Genomic DNA, 14,712 nt, shown 5'->3' on the forward strand with positions numbered 1-14,712 from the left:
AAGTATTTTTTTATGAGTACTTATAAGAAATTAACTCAATCTAATGTACATAAGGGTTTTTTCAACATTCGTATATTCCCTACGAATTCTGAAAAAATTATAGATCAATGAGCAAATATTCATTTTTTTATTACTGATAAATTATTTTATGTGGAGTCCATTTTCGAGTACCACAAAGATTTATTGGTTCCTCGGAAAAAAAATTTATTGTAGCTCAATTCGATATATAGTAAAGTTTTTTCATAATGATTCAGGTCCTAAAAAAATTCTTCAAACCGCAAGTTATTTTTTAAAAAAATTTCTATGAATTCTTGTAAAAAATTAATTAAATATGATATCCGTAAGAGTTTTTTCAGCATTCGTTGGGACCTTATGAATTATGAAAAAACTTTACCAATACTTCCATTTTTGGATTTTAGTGTTGAAAATATATGTTTTTTTTTTTTGCTAAAAGACAAAAATGTGAATATCAAAAAAGGAAATGTAGAAATCAATTCCCTTAAAACTAATGAACGATTTGAATCATTTTTGTGGTACCCGAAATGGTCCTACAAAAAATAATTAATCAAGAATCTAAAAAATTGTGTGGTTGTTCATTAATCTATGGTTTTTTCAGAATTCGTAGGACCCCTACAAATGTTGGAAAAGCCCTTACGTATATTAGAATGAGCTATTTTTTAAAAGTACCCAAAGAAAAATATTTTAAAGAAAAACTTGCGGTTTGAATAACTTTTTGGGGACCCAAAATAAGCACCACAAAATTATCAAATGGTGTGGCATGAATAAGGGCAAAAATAAATAAATAAATAACAGCCAAAGACTGAAAGGAGTAAAGGCTTGAAAATCGAGGGGCCCAGCTAAATACAACTGCGAATTTACTACATGTAGCCAATTCATAAAAGGGAATTCAAAAATTTCCTTTTATGAATTGGCTACATGTAATAAATTCGCAATTGTATTTAGCAGCACCCAAATCGAGAGATCCTTCCTTTTCCTTGAAATGCCGACGCATTGAGGGGCTGTTGGTTGCTGCTGTGCCTTAAGGCAGCTGCCCCGGGTCTGATTTTGAGGGAAGTTTTTAAGAGTAACGAGTTGAGGTCATCTCCAATAGTGGAGTTAAATTTGTATTATTATATATGACACAAAAATGCAAAAAATGGGATCCAATTGTGTGGGTTAAATAGTTTAATTTTCTACGTATGTTCCAATAGTATAACTAACGTTGCTCAGATCGGTTGGACAATATCTTCTGAATTGGGGTGGTGCAAGTTGAACACAGATGGAGCAACAAAGGGGAACCCTGGTTTAACGCTTGAGATGATGCTGGGAACTGGATTGGATCGAGACAACCAAATATTTTTCATTCAACTATAAAAATTTGGGAAAATGACGGTCCAAGACATGTTTTGATAGTTAATACCCGCCAAAAACATGCTGAAAACATTTATTAATGCTGAAAATATCTTTGGCTGGTATTAATTATCAAAACACGTTATTGGCCGTCATTTTCCCAAAAAATTTCCAAGCTGACCGTTATATGAAACAAATTTTTTTTTTTTTGGCTCAGCAAAATCCTAACTGCATTGATTAAAAAGAAGAACAATACAAGAAGATAGAATAGCAATAATAGATCAACTAGACAAAAGCAGGAAAAATATCCAGCACAAAACCTCAAGTAAGCTAATCCTCAAACATAACAAGTTGGCCAGCAACCAACCAATAGACAGAGGAGGAGAAGAAGAAGAGAAAAAAAAAAACTGAAAAGAAAAACAGAGAAACAAAGGACAAAAAAGACCAGAAGAAGAACCCTGCTCCTGACCCAATACAAACTCAGAAATCCTAACAAAAGCGCCCTTAATAAGGTGCAGAAATCTTCAATGGAGAATGATTGAGTTATCTAACAATGTTTTCACCCAAAAAGACGATATCAAAACCACTACACAAACACCACTGCATTAATTAATCCTTCATAGTATAGTGAAACAAGCAAAAACCCCGCCACGGAACAATGTCTAGGATTTTCTAAGATAGTAAAACGATAACGAAATTTTGGTGAAGAAACCTCAGAATTCCAACTACACAATTGCCACCAAATTGCCATCACAAACACCTCTCCATAACAACCATAATGGTTATGGGAAAACAAGATGATAGTACATGCTTGGAATTCTTCTTCACCTTGTTGATCATGCTAATAAAGTAGCCGATCACTTTGCTTGCCGAAAATGCCCCGGCCATAGGTAGAAGAGATGAGATCTTGAAGAAGGGGGAATTGCAAGGTTACAAAAGAAGTAATTGGTAGACATGATAATGCAGCCACTGGAATTAGTATCCACTCTTTATTGTGTCCAAACACAAGATAGAGTGTGGTACTAAATGCGACCATCATGGTTGTTATGGAGAGGAACAGGGTAAACAGACCAATTATCAATCTCTTTGGCAGGGCATAGAGGAAGTCTTGTTCTGCATATCGCGAGGTAAGGATGGACAAGAACATCAACAGGGAAGTAGTAGAGGTGAAGAGAGAGATAGCATCCGAGACGGCAAAGATGATGAACACCTTTCGCTTGGAGAAAATGGGGGTGCCTTTTTCACTGTTGTTGCCGCCTGGAACAGTGATTGCGGCTGCAAATACCATGGTGGCAATGAGCGCCGCCACGATTGTACATGAGTTTGCAGTGTCTTTCATCCATTTCTCTCCTTCAACAACCAAGTCCTTGTGTTCTTTAGTAAACACCACTGCAGCAGTTTCTCCCTTTTTGTTTTCAAAATCTATGTACATCGGGTTTACAAACTTCTTCACTTCCTGTATCATACATGTAGCCCGTAAATTTGACTTGTTTTCTAAATTAGGCAAACTGGCAAAGCAATGAATTTTATAACTTTATATCGCCCGGTCCATGAAATTTCCGTCTCTTGTCTTAATTTACTTCCAATAGTAAGGTGTAGTGAGAATCTCGAACAATCATGCGATTGGAAGTGCATTAGGATAGAAGTAGGGATTGGGGAAGATTATCTTGTGTAGTTGGTTTCTCTTCCATCCATACAAGTGGACTGGACCATGTCTAGTTTGGCTCCCCACTGGCCCTAATTTGAATTTGATTCATTCATTTTGTCGCTCTAGGTCTGCTGATGTTCGTGAAAATATGTCAGATCTGTTATTAAAAACAACAGACGGTGTATTGACACAATTATCCTTACCAATCATCTTTTTTAGTAAAAATTTTATGACATCATGCAATATAATTTTTTTTTTTAATTTATGAAACTGATATATTCATCTATAATCTAGCCTATGGAATGCCCTTGGGCCCAGAAAGAATGTTGCTATCCACTTGAGGAACTCTTTATTTGTGCCATCTAAAGAAGACAAGAACTTCAATTACTAGAAGGAAATATAAAAGAAAATTTATTGGATACCGTGTGCAAGGGTTTTAGTCTTTATTTGTGCAAGGGTTTTGAGACCCAAAACAAACAAGGTCGAGGGTTTTAGTCTTTAAGAGAATTGCATAAAGAGAAATACCTCGCTGCCGAATGCAAAAGTAGCTTCTACCTATTTTTTTTTAAAAAAACTTATCCAATCCATGGCAAAAAAGATTGCCAAAACTTGAAGATGGTCAAACCATAGGCCATATTTGAATTTTTTTTTGGCAATCAGAATTTTTTTGGAAAGAGCCTTCTCTCTCTTGATGGGAGTCAAAAATGGAATTATATTTGGTTTTTTACCCAGAAAAACTAAAAAATAGCATCCCACCAATTTAAAAGTAATTTTTAGCATTATACGTACTGTAGCATCCCACCATTTTAACTAGTTATATGCAAGTAAGACTTCTTCGAATAATCCATTGAAGAAAAAAAGGATATAAGTCTTAATAATTACCTTAAACCATTGTAACTCACGTTGCATCTGCAGAGCTGCACCAGGAACAAGATTTAGTTTGTTTCGAGGCGCGAGCCGTCCAGCCAAGTGCAGCATAGTGTCCCAAGATTGCTCCAGGAAATTGGTGGCGATACGTTTTTGGTCACTCATCTGATACGTGAGGTTGAAAATATTTTCATGACGGTGTATAATCCCTCGTCTAAAGAAGTTACGATCTGCAAGGTCTCTTGCCCAAATTAAATTAGGAAACCATTCGGCAATCTCTTCTATAACCTCACGAATCCCTGTATTTGAGGCTATGACAATACTGTCCCGGGCAATTTCAAGGTAAGCGTCTCTATCGTTCAAAGATGCACTAATTTTTTCACACAAGGATTTGACAAGTTGAAGTGCTTGAAGATGAGTCACCTTTTGCTCTCGGATGTGTTTGATCTGAGGCACTAGTACTCCATTTTCCAATATAAAAAAAAGGTCATAGATTAGATGCTGTAACTTCAAAGTGGCCTAAATTGATTGTTGAACTACAAAGTGACACTAGTGTGATATTTTGACGAGGCAAAGTGAAATTTTCCATAAAACAGAGTCAGTGTGCAAAGCACAGCCTTTAATTTATCACCCACTGGATGCCCTGAAACCAGTTGTATTTGTTATTATATGCATATGGAAAGAGAATGTCGGATCGATCACATAGACATTGAATCAGGTGTTGCTAGTTTACAAGACTACATAATTAACACAAACAAACGCAGTCACACACATGTATGCATGACAAACTAAAATGCAAATGGGGAAGTTTAGTTTCATGGGTTTTCTGGCCTTCGACCTATCTTCTTCTCTAGTGGCTCTAGTGCTCTTAGGCAATCTTTGGTGGCTTTATTGGGTATTTCTGAGGGTCAACTTCCAGTCAAGTACCTTGGGGTTCCCCTAATCAGTTCTAGACTTCCTCTGCTGATTGTGCGATCCTTAAAGAGAAAATCTTAGCTAGAATCCAAGGCTGGTCTCAGAAGTACTTGTCCTATGGGGGGAGAGCCCAGCTGATCCAATCAGAGTTGTGTAATATTCATACGTATAGGAGCTCCATTTTTGTGTTGCCTCAGAAAATTTTCAAAGAAATTGAGGGTGTTCTCAGTGCTTTCTTGTGGTCTGGGATAGATATGAAGCATACGGGTGCTAAAGTGAGTTGAGCACACCTGTGTGTCCCCAAGAATGAAGATGGGCTGGGTTTTTGAAAGGAGTGGAACAAGGCCTCCAACATTAGGCATCTCTGGGCTCTTAGCAAAAATGCTGACTCTTTATGGGTCAAATGGGTTCATGAGTACATCCTCAAAGGGAAGAGTTTGTGGGCGATTTGGTTCCAAATGATGCTTCTTGGGTGATTAGGAAGCTGCTTAAACTAAGGGAAGTGTGCCAAGGTTGGATCAGATATTGTATAGGCAATGGGGAGGACACTTTTCTGTGGACTGATCACTGGCACCCTCTGGGGGCTCTGTACAAGAGATTTGGTGAGTCGATTGTCTGGGATAGGAGCAGTGCTCTAAGGACAAAAGTGTCCTCCATTATTGTGCATGGTGAGTGGAGTTGGCCTAGGCAGCGAAATAGGTCAATTATGGAGGTTATGTGGCACACTCCCTCTAACTTTCTTCCAGCTCCATCAGTTAGAGATAAGGTTGTTTGGACCCTTTCTGCTGATGGCATCTATTCTGTCAAGACAGCTTGGGAGGCGTGTAGACACAGGTACCCCTTGTAAGCTTGGCACTCTTTGGTCTGGTATGGGTACCATGTTCCTAGATAGAGCTTTTTCTGGCAAGCTATTTGGGGCAGACTGTCCACAAAGGATAGGCTTGAAAGTTGGGGATTGGCTGTTCCCTCACAATGTGTTCTGTGTTTGGCTGGAAATGAATCGCATGCGCACTTATTCTTTAGCTGTCAGTTTGCTTCCTCAATTTGGAATGCTCTCTTGCATAAAAAAGGCATATCCAGAACTTCCCTTCCTCTGGAGCAGGAACTTGAGTGGGCTGGACACCATAGGAAAGGCAAGAACTTCTGTAGTGTTATCTTCAAATTATATCTAGCTGCCACCGTCTATTTTCTGTGGAGAGAGCGTAACTTGAGGATTTTTCAACACAAGCACCGAGATTTGGATGGTTTGAGGCCTGTTATCCTTGAAGCTATCCGCGCTAAACTCAGTTCCTTTTCTTCTATCAAGTTTACGGCATCCAACAGGTCCCTATGTGATGCTTGGTTACTGGGTTCTAGGATTTTTAGACTCAACATTTGTGGATAGTCACTGGTTTTGTCTGGTTTCTTCTTTTTTCAATTGTAATTAGTTGAGGTCTCTGGGGTTTTTTTTCTTAGTTCAGGGGAATGCCCCGGTGTTTCTTGTAGTTTTGGTGAAATAAATTTACTTACCCGAAAAAAAGTTTTCACCAAAAGATTGAGCCCAATTGTCCTTGTGCACATGAGTCACTTGAGAGATGTTAACTGGATTGTCCACCTTCACAGGAACACCTTCAAGAAAAAAACATTAGTAAGATTAGCACACTTGTAAGGCAATCATTTTTCGTCTCTTTTTTTAGCCTAACAAAAAAGTAGAATAATGATTAGTTTTAAATTTCCTGCACAAGACAGAAACAGGTAGTCAAGTTACCAGAAGGTATTAATCACCGTTTTTGTTCCTGCACAAGGTAGTAACGCAATCACCGTTTTTTTGAGTTGGGGGGGTGGGGTGTGTGGGTGAGGGGGGAGGATTTGCAGGAAGGAGGGGGTTGCTCAAGTTACCGGAAGGCTTGGTTGGGGAGGGGTATTTGTCAGGAAAATCATTTCCGAGAGGGGAATAGACATGAAATCGATATGTGACTTTGATGCAGTTAGAAACACTTTCTTTAAGGTGTTAATAGTCCCACTACCAAAGTAGTTTGCTGCCAGGTTTGAACAGTCACACACCTCCATGATACAACAAAGTCGCTAGAACCAATAGGCAATCTTCATAAAGAACTTCTTGTACAAAATAACTTGTTTCCTTTCGTTGTGAATGAGAGGTTTTAAGTCATTTCCAAGTTTAAATCTACCCACTCTATTACTGGAAGTTGATGACTCTTCCCTTGAGGACACATTCACTGAAAAAAATATATATCTTTCCAATCTAATAAGTGACACTTTTCCATGAAAGTGTATCACCACTTACCAGGAGGCATCACGCACCACGGAAACACATTAAACACTAAAATATAGAAGTTTTACCCTATACTTCGGTTTAAGAATTAATAAGAGGAAACTTACAAGAATAGATTATGCGTTGCCAAAAGTTTAAGTGACTCCCACTTGGGAATGAGGACACCTTGGTAGCTATCCGTGCCAAAGCACAATTCTTGTTTGGAGTTCGTAATGTAGCTAAATGCGGATAGCGATCAACCACATTCAAAGCAATATCTGTGTTATGAAAGAAAAGAACATCAACTACTAAAAGTTAAGCAACCAGCACATGCACAATGTAAAGTTCACAAAATCAATAAACAGTAATATATAAAGTCATGATTTGATTATTTTAAAACAAAAATTCCTCGAAGATAGGCTTAAATTTTTCAAATGAGTGATGCTACAGAAACATTATTTTTGTAAAAAATTCTTATAGACAAGTAGGGACTTTTTGTGATCGTTTCATTTTGAACATGACACCCATCAATGTGGTGTTTATATGTAATAATCACGTTCTGAACACATTGAACGACTCAGATCATCAAAATTTGATCGGAAAAGGGGAAGTCCGCATTTTAACAAGTTAAGGGCGTCCATATAAGAAGTTTTGTATATACCAGTCCCCTTTCTATAAGTATGTCCTTAACTTGTAAAATGCGGACCTCCCCTTTTCCGATCAAATTTCGATGATTCGAGCCATTCAATTGTCACTACCACATTGTTTTCATCTAAGAAAAATACTATGCAAATTAATTCTTTGGTTTTTATTCTTTTCACTTCTTTTCCCCTGATAAAGCATTTACGTACAAATATATGTTTCCAATTATCATAGTCATTTTCTATTGTTGGACAAACCTGACGGGCATAAACACATGTCTAGGGAGCGTGGGAGTCTCTGGGACTAATATTGCTCTTGAGCCTGGCAATTCTAAACTTCATATATGTCTCTCATATATAGTATCCCTTTTCTTTTTCTTTTCTTTTTTTTTCCTGTTTTCACTTGCAATAAGTTGTGATTTGAAATGTCAAATGAAGAAAGTAGTGCTAATTATTTAACATGACATACGTACTCACCATATAAATTGGATGTTATCACAGCTATGATGAACTGAGCACCAGATACGTTGGAGAAGGGCAAAGAAACTGGATCGTTCTCCGTGACGGTCAGCAAATATGAAAGGGTGTCCCTCCGAGCATTTATAGCGGCACGGTGGATTGGCAACCAGTTTGTATTGTCGCGAACATAGAGCAGACGCGGGTGTTGCTGCACCAACACCCGCGCTGCCTCGGTGTTCCCAACCCATGCGGCGATGTGAAGCGCCGTCCGGCCGCCGTCATCAGTCAGCGCAGGCAGTGCCTCCGCGGGAATCAGCCCCACCAAATTCTCCACAAAATGGATATATTTCCCTGTGCCAACTAATATGTGGAGGGCTGTCTCCATCATCTCGGTGATCCTGGCCGTGACTGCTGTTGGGTCTTGGTCAAAGAATCTTTTGGCGCTCTCCCAATCCCCACTCAGTACGGCCTTGACAAGTGGTATGTATCTCAAGCACTCTTTCTTGCATTGTTCCTTCATTGCCAAGAGGTTGTTCACTGCATGAAGTATATGTAGCTATTTAACTATTTTTATTTAATATGTGATTGTGTTTGTTATTACATATTTATTTATGTGAGATTATGTTTTATAGCTATTTGAATTTATTATGGATAACCTAGAGGTCACAGGTTCGAGAAACAGAAACAACCACTCTGCTTGCAGCAGGGGTAAGGCTATGTACATCAACCCTTCCCCAGACCCCGCAATGACGGGAGCCTCGCGTATTGAATTTGCCTTTTAATCGTGTCAGTACATGCATAGGCGGGGCTAGGTTGGCAGCTTGAGTTCTCAATTTTCAGATAATATATAGGCGTCGTGTTAAAATTCTGGAGAATATGTAGTAAATGACACCACTGAAATTGTACAAAAAAACCTAAATAGCAGGGTCATTATGAAAAACTACAATAGAAATTGTGAATGATTGGTTAAATTAATGACACCACTACATAAATATTCTGGCTACGCTACTGAGTACATGGTAAATGTATCCGTCTTATTTACTTGACATAGTCGAGTTTGGCCTCAGGGCCAACCTCGAGTAGCCCCCTAACGCCGTTGGACCTGAATTAAACCCTATTTATTAAGTTTAGCCCTTACGAAGGCGACTGAATTCTTTTTAGAACCTACGCTTTACATTTTTTACACTGTAAATTTCAATCAAATCTTATTTTTCTTGCTTTCTGAAATTTTTATTTAAAAAAAAAATTGTAATTAAGGTTTTGCATCCTTAGTTTTCTACCATGTCATTGTAAAGTGACGTTATGGATAATCTACTTCATATATATTTCTTATGATAGTTGATCTTAGTCCCTGTACGTACACCCAAATTTTTTCCAATATTTTTGCTTCATGCACAATTTTTTGCCCCCACTCAACAAAAATAAAAATTAAATGTTTGCACGTCAACCAGGTTCAGTCAGTTTAGCATATGATGATCAGGTATCAAAATAACACTAAATTTTGGGGCTTTCCGTGGTATATACGGTGCCTTAGGCAGATCTGGAGGACGAACTTACTGGCCTAATAGTTCAGCCGCCAAGAGATTTTTTAATTATAGTAAGATCAAAAACAAAATTGTTCTTGATAATCCTCAAACAACTATGGACCCAAAATGCTGTTTTTTGTGAACAAGAAAGGGAGGCCATGTGTAAATTCATGAACCTTAATTCTGCTGAGGAAGCTTTTAAAAAGCAGAAATTCAGAATTAAGTGGCTCTCTCTTGGTGATAAAAATACTAAATTCTTTCACCAAAAGATGGCTGCTCACACCCTTAGAAATAAGATTCTTTGTCTTAATGACAAACAGGGTAACAGACTTGATAATCCTCTGGATATTCAGAATGAAATTTAAAGTTTTAGACTACTATCAAGGCTTGTTGGGGACTCCTTTCCCTGGTCATGCTCCTGCTCTTGAGGAGCTTAGGGCTTCAGTCAGGACACCAGTGCATGAAGAAGATCAGTGGGCAGGTTTGGTTCAACCATTATGTGAAGCTGAAATTCTGGCTGCTCTTAAGTCCATCAAAGGGGATAAAGCCCCTGGCCCAGATGGCTATAATTCAGCAATTTTTTGGTTCTGGTTTCCTTCTCAAAGAGTGGAACTCTACTGCCATCACACTTGTCCCAAAGGCGGTTCTCCCTCTACTATAAAGGACTTCAGACCTATTGCATGCTGTAATGTATCTCTAAGATCCATCCTAGCCAACAGACTTCAATCAATGCTTCTTAACATCATCAGTCCTTGCCAATCTGCTTTGGTAAAGGGCTTACCATTAGAACAAGGGGACTCCTAGGTGTGCTTTGAATCTGGATCTCATGAAAGCTATTGATTCAGTTTCTTGGCACTTTTTGTTTGATATCCTTTCTGTGATGAACTTTCCTCATTTTCATCCAATGGATAAAGCAATGTGTGACCACTGCTAAGTTCTCCAAAGTCATAAATGTGAACTGCATGGCTACTTCTCTGATGCTAGGGGTTTGAGACAAGGGGACCCCATCTCCCCCTACCTATTTCTGCTAGTAATGGAAACCTTCACCTCTATTTTGCAACACAGAATAGCCCAGGGAAACTGTACTTTTCACCCAAATTGTCAGGACCTACAGACTTTGCAGATGATCTATTTGTTTTGTGTGGTGCTGATACTACTTTTCAGCTAGTCAAAGATATGTTGGCAGATTTCTAGATTTTTTGGGGGCTTAAACAAAATCTGGAGAAAAGCACAACTTTCTTTGTTGGGATTCAGAATAGGGAAAAGGAGGAGTTACATAATTGTTTGCCTATTTCTGAAGGAGTATTGCCTGCAAAGTATTTGGGGGTGCCCCTTATCACAACTAGACTCCATTCTCATGACTGCCAAATCCTCATAGACAAGATTACTAGCAGGGTTAAATCATGGTCTCACGGAATCCTCTCTTATGGTGGTAGAGCTGAGCTTCTTTCCTCTGTGTTATTCAGCACTCAAATCTACTGGAGCTCCATTTTTGTCCTTCCTCAAAAGATTCTCAAAAGTGTGGAAGCTATTCTGAGATCTTTCTTCTGGTCTGGGCACGAGCTTAAAAAATCTGGGGCTAAAGTGAAGTGGAGTGATGTTTGTCTGCCTAAAAGAGAGGGTCGTCTTGGTTTCAGAAACCTTAAGGACTAGAATAGAGCTGCTATGTCGAAGCTTCCATGGGCTATAGTAAGCAAAGCTGATACTCTTTGGATTAGGTGGATTCATACCTATGTCATTAGAATGTATATGGTCTATGAGCATCCCCCATTTTGCTTCTTGGACCATTAGAAAGATTTTCAAGCTAAGAGAGAAGGTTCAACCCTGGATAAAATACATTGTGGGTAATGGTTTGAACACAAATTTTGTGTCTAGACAACTGGCACCCCAGCGGTCCCTTGAAAACTTGTTTTGGTAGCAGAATGGATCAAAATTTGCTTAGGTCTATATCTGCAAAAGTTTCTGCTATTATATGTAACAACTCATGGTTTTGGGACAGAAATAGGAGTCATGTGGTGAAGGAAATCCTGGATAATATTCCACCAAATATGCAGCCTAATTCTACCCAAGAAGATACTTGTTATTTGGCTTTTAAACCCAAGTGGGAGGTTCTCAATTAAATCAGCTTGGCAGGGTTTCCGAACTCCCTCTCCTGAGGTTTTTTGGTATAAAGTGGTATGGTTCCATCAAGCTACTTCTGGATGATCCGTTATCCAGTGGCTAGCTATCTTGGGAGGGCTAACAACCAAGGATAGAATGCTGAAATGGGGGCTCAACATCAATCCTGATTGTGTGTTATGCTCTGGTCATGAGGAGACCCATGCTCATTTGTTTTTTACTGCATTTTTACTTCCCAAGTTTGGGGCAGTTTACTGAGTAAAAATAGGATTTCTAAGCATCCTGAGAGGTTGATACAGGAATTACATTGGCTTGATTACTATAGAAGAGGGAAGGGCATGGTGCAAGCTGTTTGCAAGCTGTCCCTTGCAGCTTCCATATATCATATTTGGCATGAGAGGAATGCTAGAATTTTCAAGCAGAAAATGGGAAATGTGGATATTGTGGTTCAGCAGATTGTGTCTGATGTACGGTCTTGCATTAGCTCCTGGAGGAGGATTCCTAGATCAATCATCAATTTACAAATCTGCTCTGATTGGAACATTTCAGCTAAAATCTTTGTAGACTGAACTGCTGTATTCTCAGGTTTTGGTATTACTCTAGTATTTCATTTTCCTGGTTTTTATTGATCTGTTGTTAAAGGTGGGAGTTTTTCCTAACCTTTTTTCTTTCCCTCATTTGTACGCTGTGTTCAAAGGTAGCTCTTCTATTTGGTAATAAAATCTTAACTTACCAACAACAAAAAAAAAAAAAACCTATGGACCCAATCCAAGTCCAAAATACAATGATCAGTGAAATGTGTGAATATCTTAACCAGATTATAATACTGACAAACGCGAAGACATATGTGGATCCCCACCAAAATGATTAGCTTGGGTTAAAAAATTTAAAAATTCGACACTAACTAGCAATTGACATATGACCACTACGAACCTTAATTGTACACTCAATGTGAAGGAAGACATTTTCATACCTGGTGTGATGTCTGGTTTTGCCGAGGTCGAACTTTCCCTTCTCTTATCCCCTTCTGCAGATTGTAAAAAGAAAAAAGAAATATAAATATATATACATACATGTGAGTGAAATCCCATAGTTTGACATGTACTTGAGTACTAGTATCATTCTTCTCCTTTCTCTTTCCAAGTCATTATTTACCTGCTTGTGTGGAGAGGCTGGTGCCAGCCTTGTTCTCCTGCTTATTGGATGAAGGATCCATGGGCAATATTTATTAGTGGCTTTATTGCAGAACTACTGCTCTGCTCTTCAGATCAAAGGGGAAAGAGAGATGAGGAGTGAGAGAGGGAAAGAAATTGATACTCCTCTTTGTGGGAAGTTGAGCAATGAGTGGGTCTTTAGAGCATCTCCAGTCTTGACCCATTTTAAGACTCAAATTTAAAAATGGGACAAAAACTATGAAAATCTCTCTCCAATTTTTGACCCAAACCCTTTCCCATTTTGGATTTTACCCATTTTTTGTCCAAATCTGAGACAACTTTTGCCTTGACCCATTTCTCCAACGGCTAGTTAGAGAGAGAGAAAGAGAAAAATGTGTAAAATTTGGGTTTGATGGTTGAAAATGTGTCTACCCAAAATGAATTTTTACCTAAAATTTGACTCAAATTTGAGAAAAAATATGAGTGAAGGCTGAAAATGCTCTTAGGTTTCGTGCTGCCCCTTTTACTGGGCCATTCCTGTCAATTCACAACAGCCCTTCTTGAAACCTATTGGAAAGGAAAAGAAAAGTAAGGAAAGGAAAAGAAAAGAAAAATGAGAGGAAAATGGTATGAAAAATTTATTACTCCGTAATATTCACTAAATTTGAAATCTTTGTTTTCTTCTCTCTTTTCCAACCGGGATTTTAGGGGATGGAATTCTAACGGAGAAACATCCCAATCGTTTTCTTCCTCTTCTCCGTCCCGTTCCACGCGATACCAAAGAAACCCTTCTCAGTTTTCAGTTCTCACCCAACTCTTCCGACGCTGATCAGCACCTCCTCCTCCTCCCGTTCATCATCGTATGTCAGGCCATTATCGTGCTGACGAGGTCTTCCCCCCCCCCCCCCCCCCCCGTTTATTTCAATTAAAATGGAATACCAGTGTTAGGGTTCCATTTTTGTTTTGTACAGCAATTCCCCCAAATCAAGGTCTCTCTTCTCCTTAATTTCCCTGCTGAAATCAAACCCCAAGTTTCTCAACTGGGTTTCTTTGCAATCGCTGACCCACATTTTCGATGATTGCATTGTTGAGACTTGCTGTGATGCTGTTTGTCTGTGGTAAAGGAAAGAAAGATGGGTTTTGTGCTGATCAACCAATGAGCTATTAATTTGAGTCACAGTAGCAAGAAGAATCTTGTGCAAGGTGAAACATACACGTTATAGCCACAGGCCAATTCTCTCTTGCGTTATAGGCACTGGCCAAACTCCTCCAAAAAACACCGAGTAAAAAAGAAGGGTTTTGACCGCATGTTCATCTCGTCAATATCGAGTGCAACGGTGAAACGGAGGAAGAGGTAAGGTCAGCGTTGGAAGAATTGGGTGAGAACGGAGAAGAAGGAACAAAGCGTTTGTTTGAAAAACGGCTGTGTAACGGGACGGAGAAGAAGAAGAAGAAAACGATGTACACTGCAACCCGCGAGCAATAGTTATTTTTGGGGGGAATTACCGGACAATGGTACATGGGGCAAACAATGCCTAAGTGATGGAGTAGTTTTTAGAAAATTTATGTAAATATGGGAAGGAGAAAAGTATTTCTCAATACATGGAAAGATCACATGAAAAGACTATGAAGCCCCTCATCAAAAAAACCCTAAACCTCAAATCCACCCATCCATCGTTTTCATTCATTTGCCCCCAATTCCCACACGGGCTTTGAACAGGACGACCGACTGGAAGTGAATAACAAGAGGTAGGGTTTCTTGGGTTTCTTCTGCTTCTTTCCT

At 39.0% G+C, this 14,712-nt stretch overlaps 2 protein-coding genes across 5 annotated transcripts in view; both read right to left on the reverse strand.

Annotated features, from left to right (window-relative positions):
• Nucleotides 1-14,712, reverse strand: part of LOC131308723 (uncharacterized) — a 56,803-nt gene that overhangs the window by 25,742 nt on the left and 16,349 nt on the right. The gene's annotated exons all lie outside the window — the stretch shown is intronic.
• Nucleotides 1,942-13,135, reverse strand: LOC131308721 (uncharacterized). 4 transcript variants are annotated; one of them, XM_058335715.1, is made up of 7 exons: nt 12,931-13,135; nt 12,749-12,802; nt 8,150-8,668; nt 7,160-7,309; nt 6,290-6,388; nt 3,881-4,320; nt 1,942-2,806 (listed from the first exon to the last, which is right to left on the reverse strand). In XM_058335715.1, the coding sequence occupies exons 1-7, from the start codon at nt 12,989-12,991 to the stop codon at nt 2,192-2,194; spliced, it is 1,938 nt and encodes a 645-aa protein (XP_058191698.1). In that variant the 5' UTR covers nt 12,992-13,135; the 3' UTR covers nt 1,942-2,191. The 4 variants fall into 4 exon arrangements, with proteins under 4 accessions (XP_058191698.1, XP_058191697.1, XP_058191699.1 ...); XM_058335714.1 differs by having other exon boundaries at nt 3,881-4,326; XM_058335716.1 differs by lacking the exon at nt 12,931-13,135 and adding an exon at nt 8,788-8,959 and having other exon boundaries at nt 3,881-4,326.

This window comes from Rhododendron vialii, chromosome 11a (genome assembly GCF_030253575.1).
Source record: "Rhododendron vialii isolate Sample 1 chromosome 11a, ASM3025357v1".
Classification (NCBI taxonomy): domain Eukaryota; kingdom Viridiplantae; phylum Streptophyta; class Magnoliopsida; order Ericales; family Ericaceae; genus Rhododendron; species Rhododendron vialii.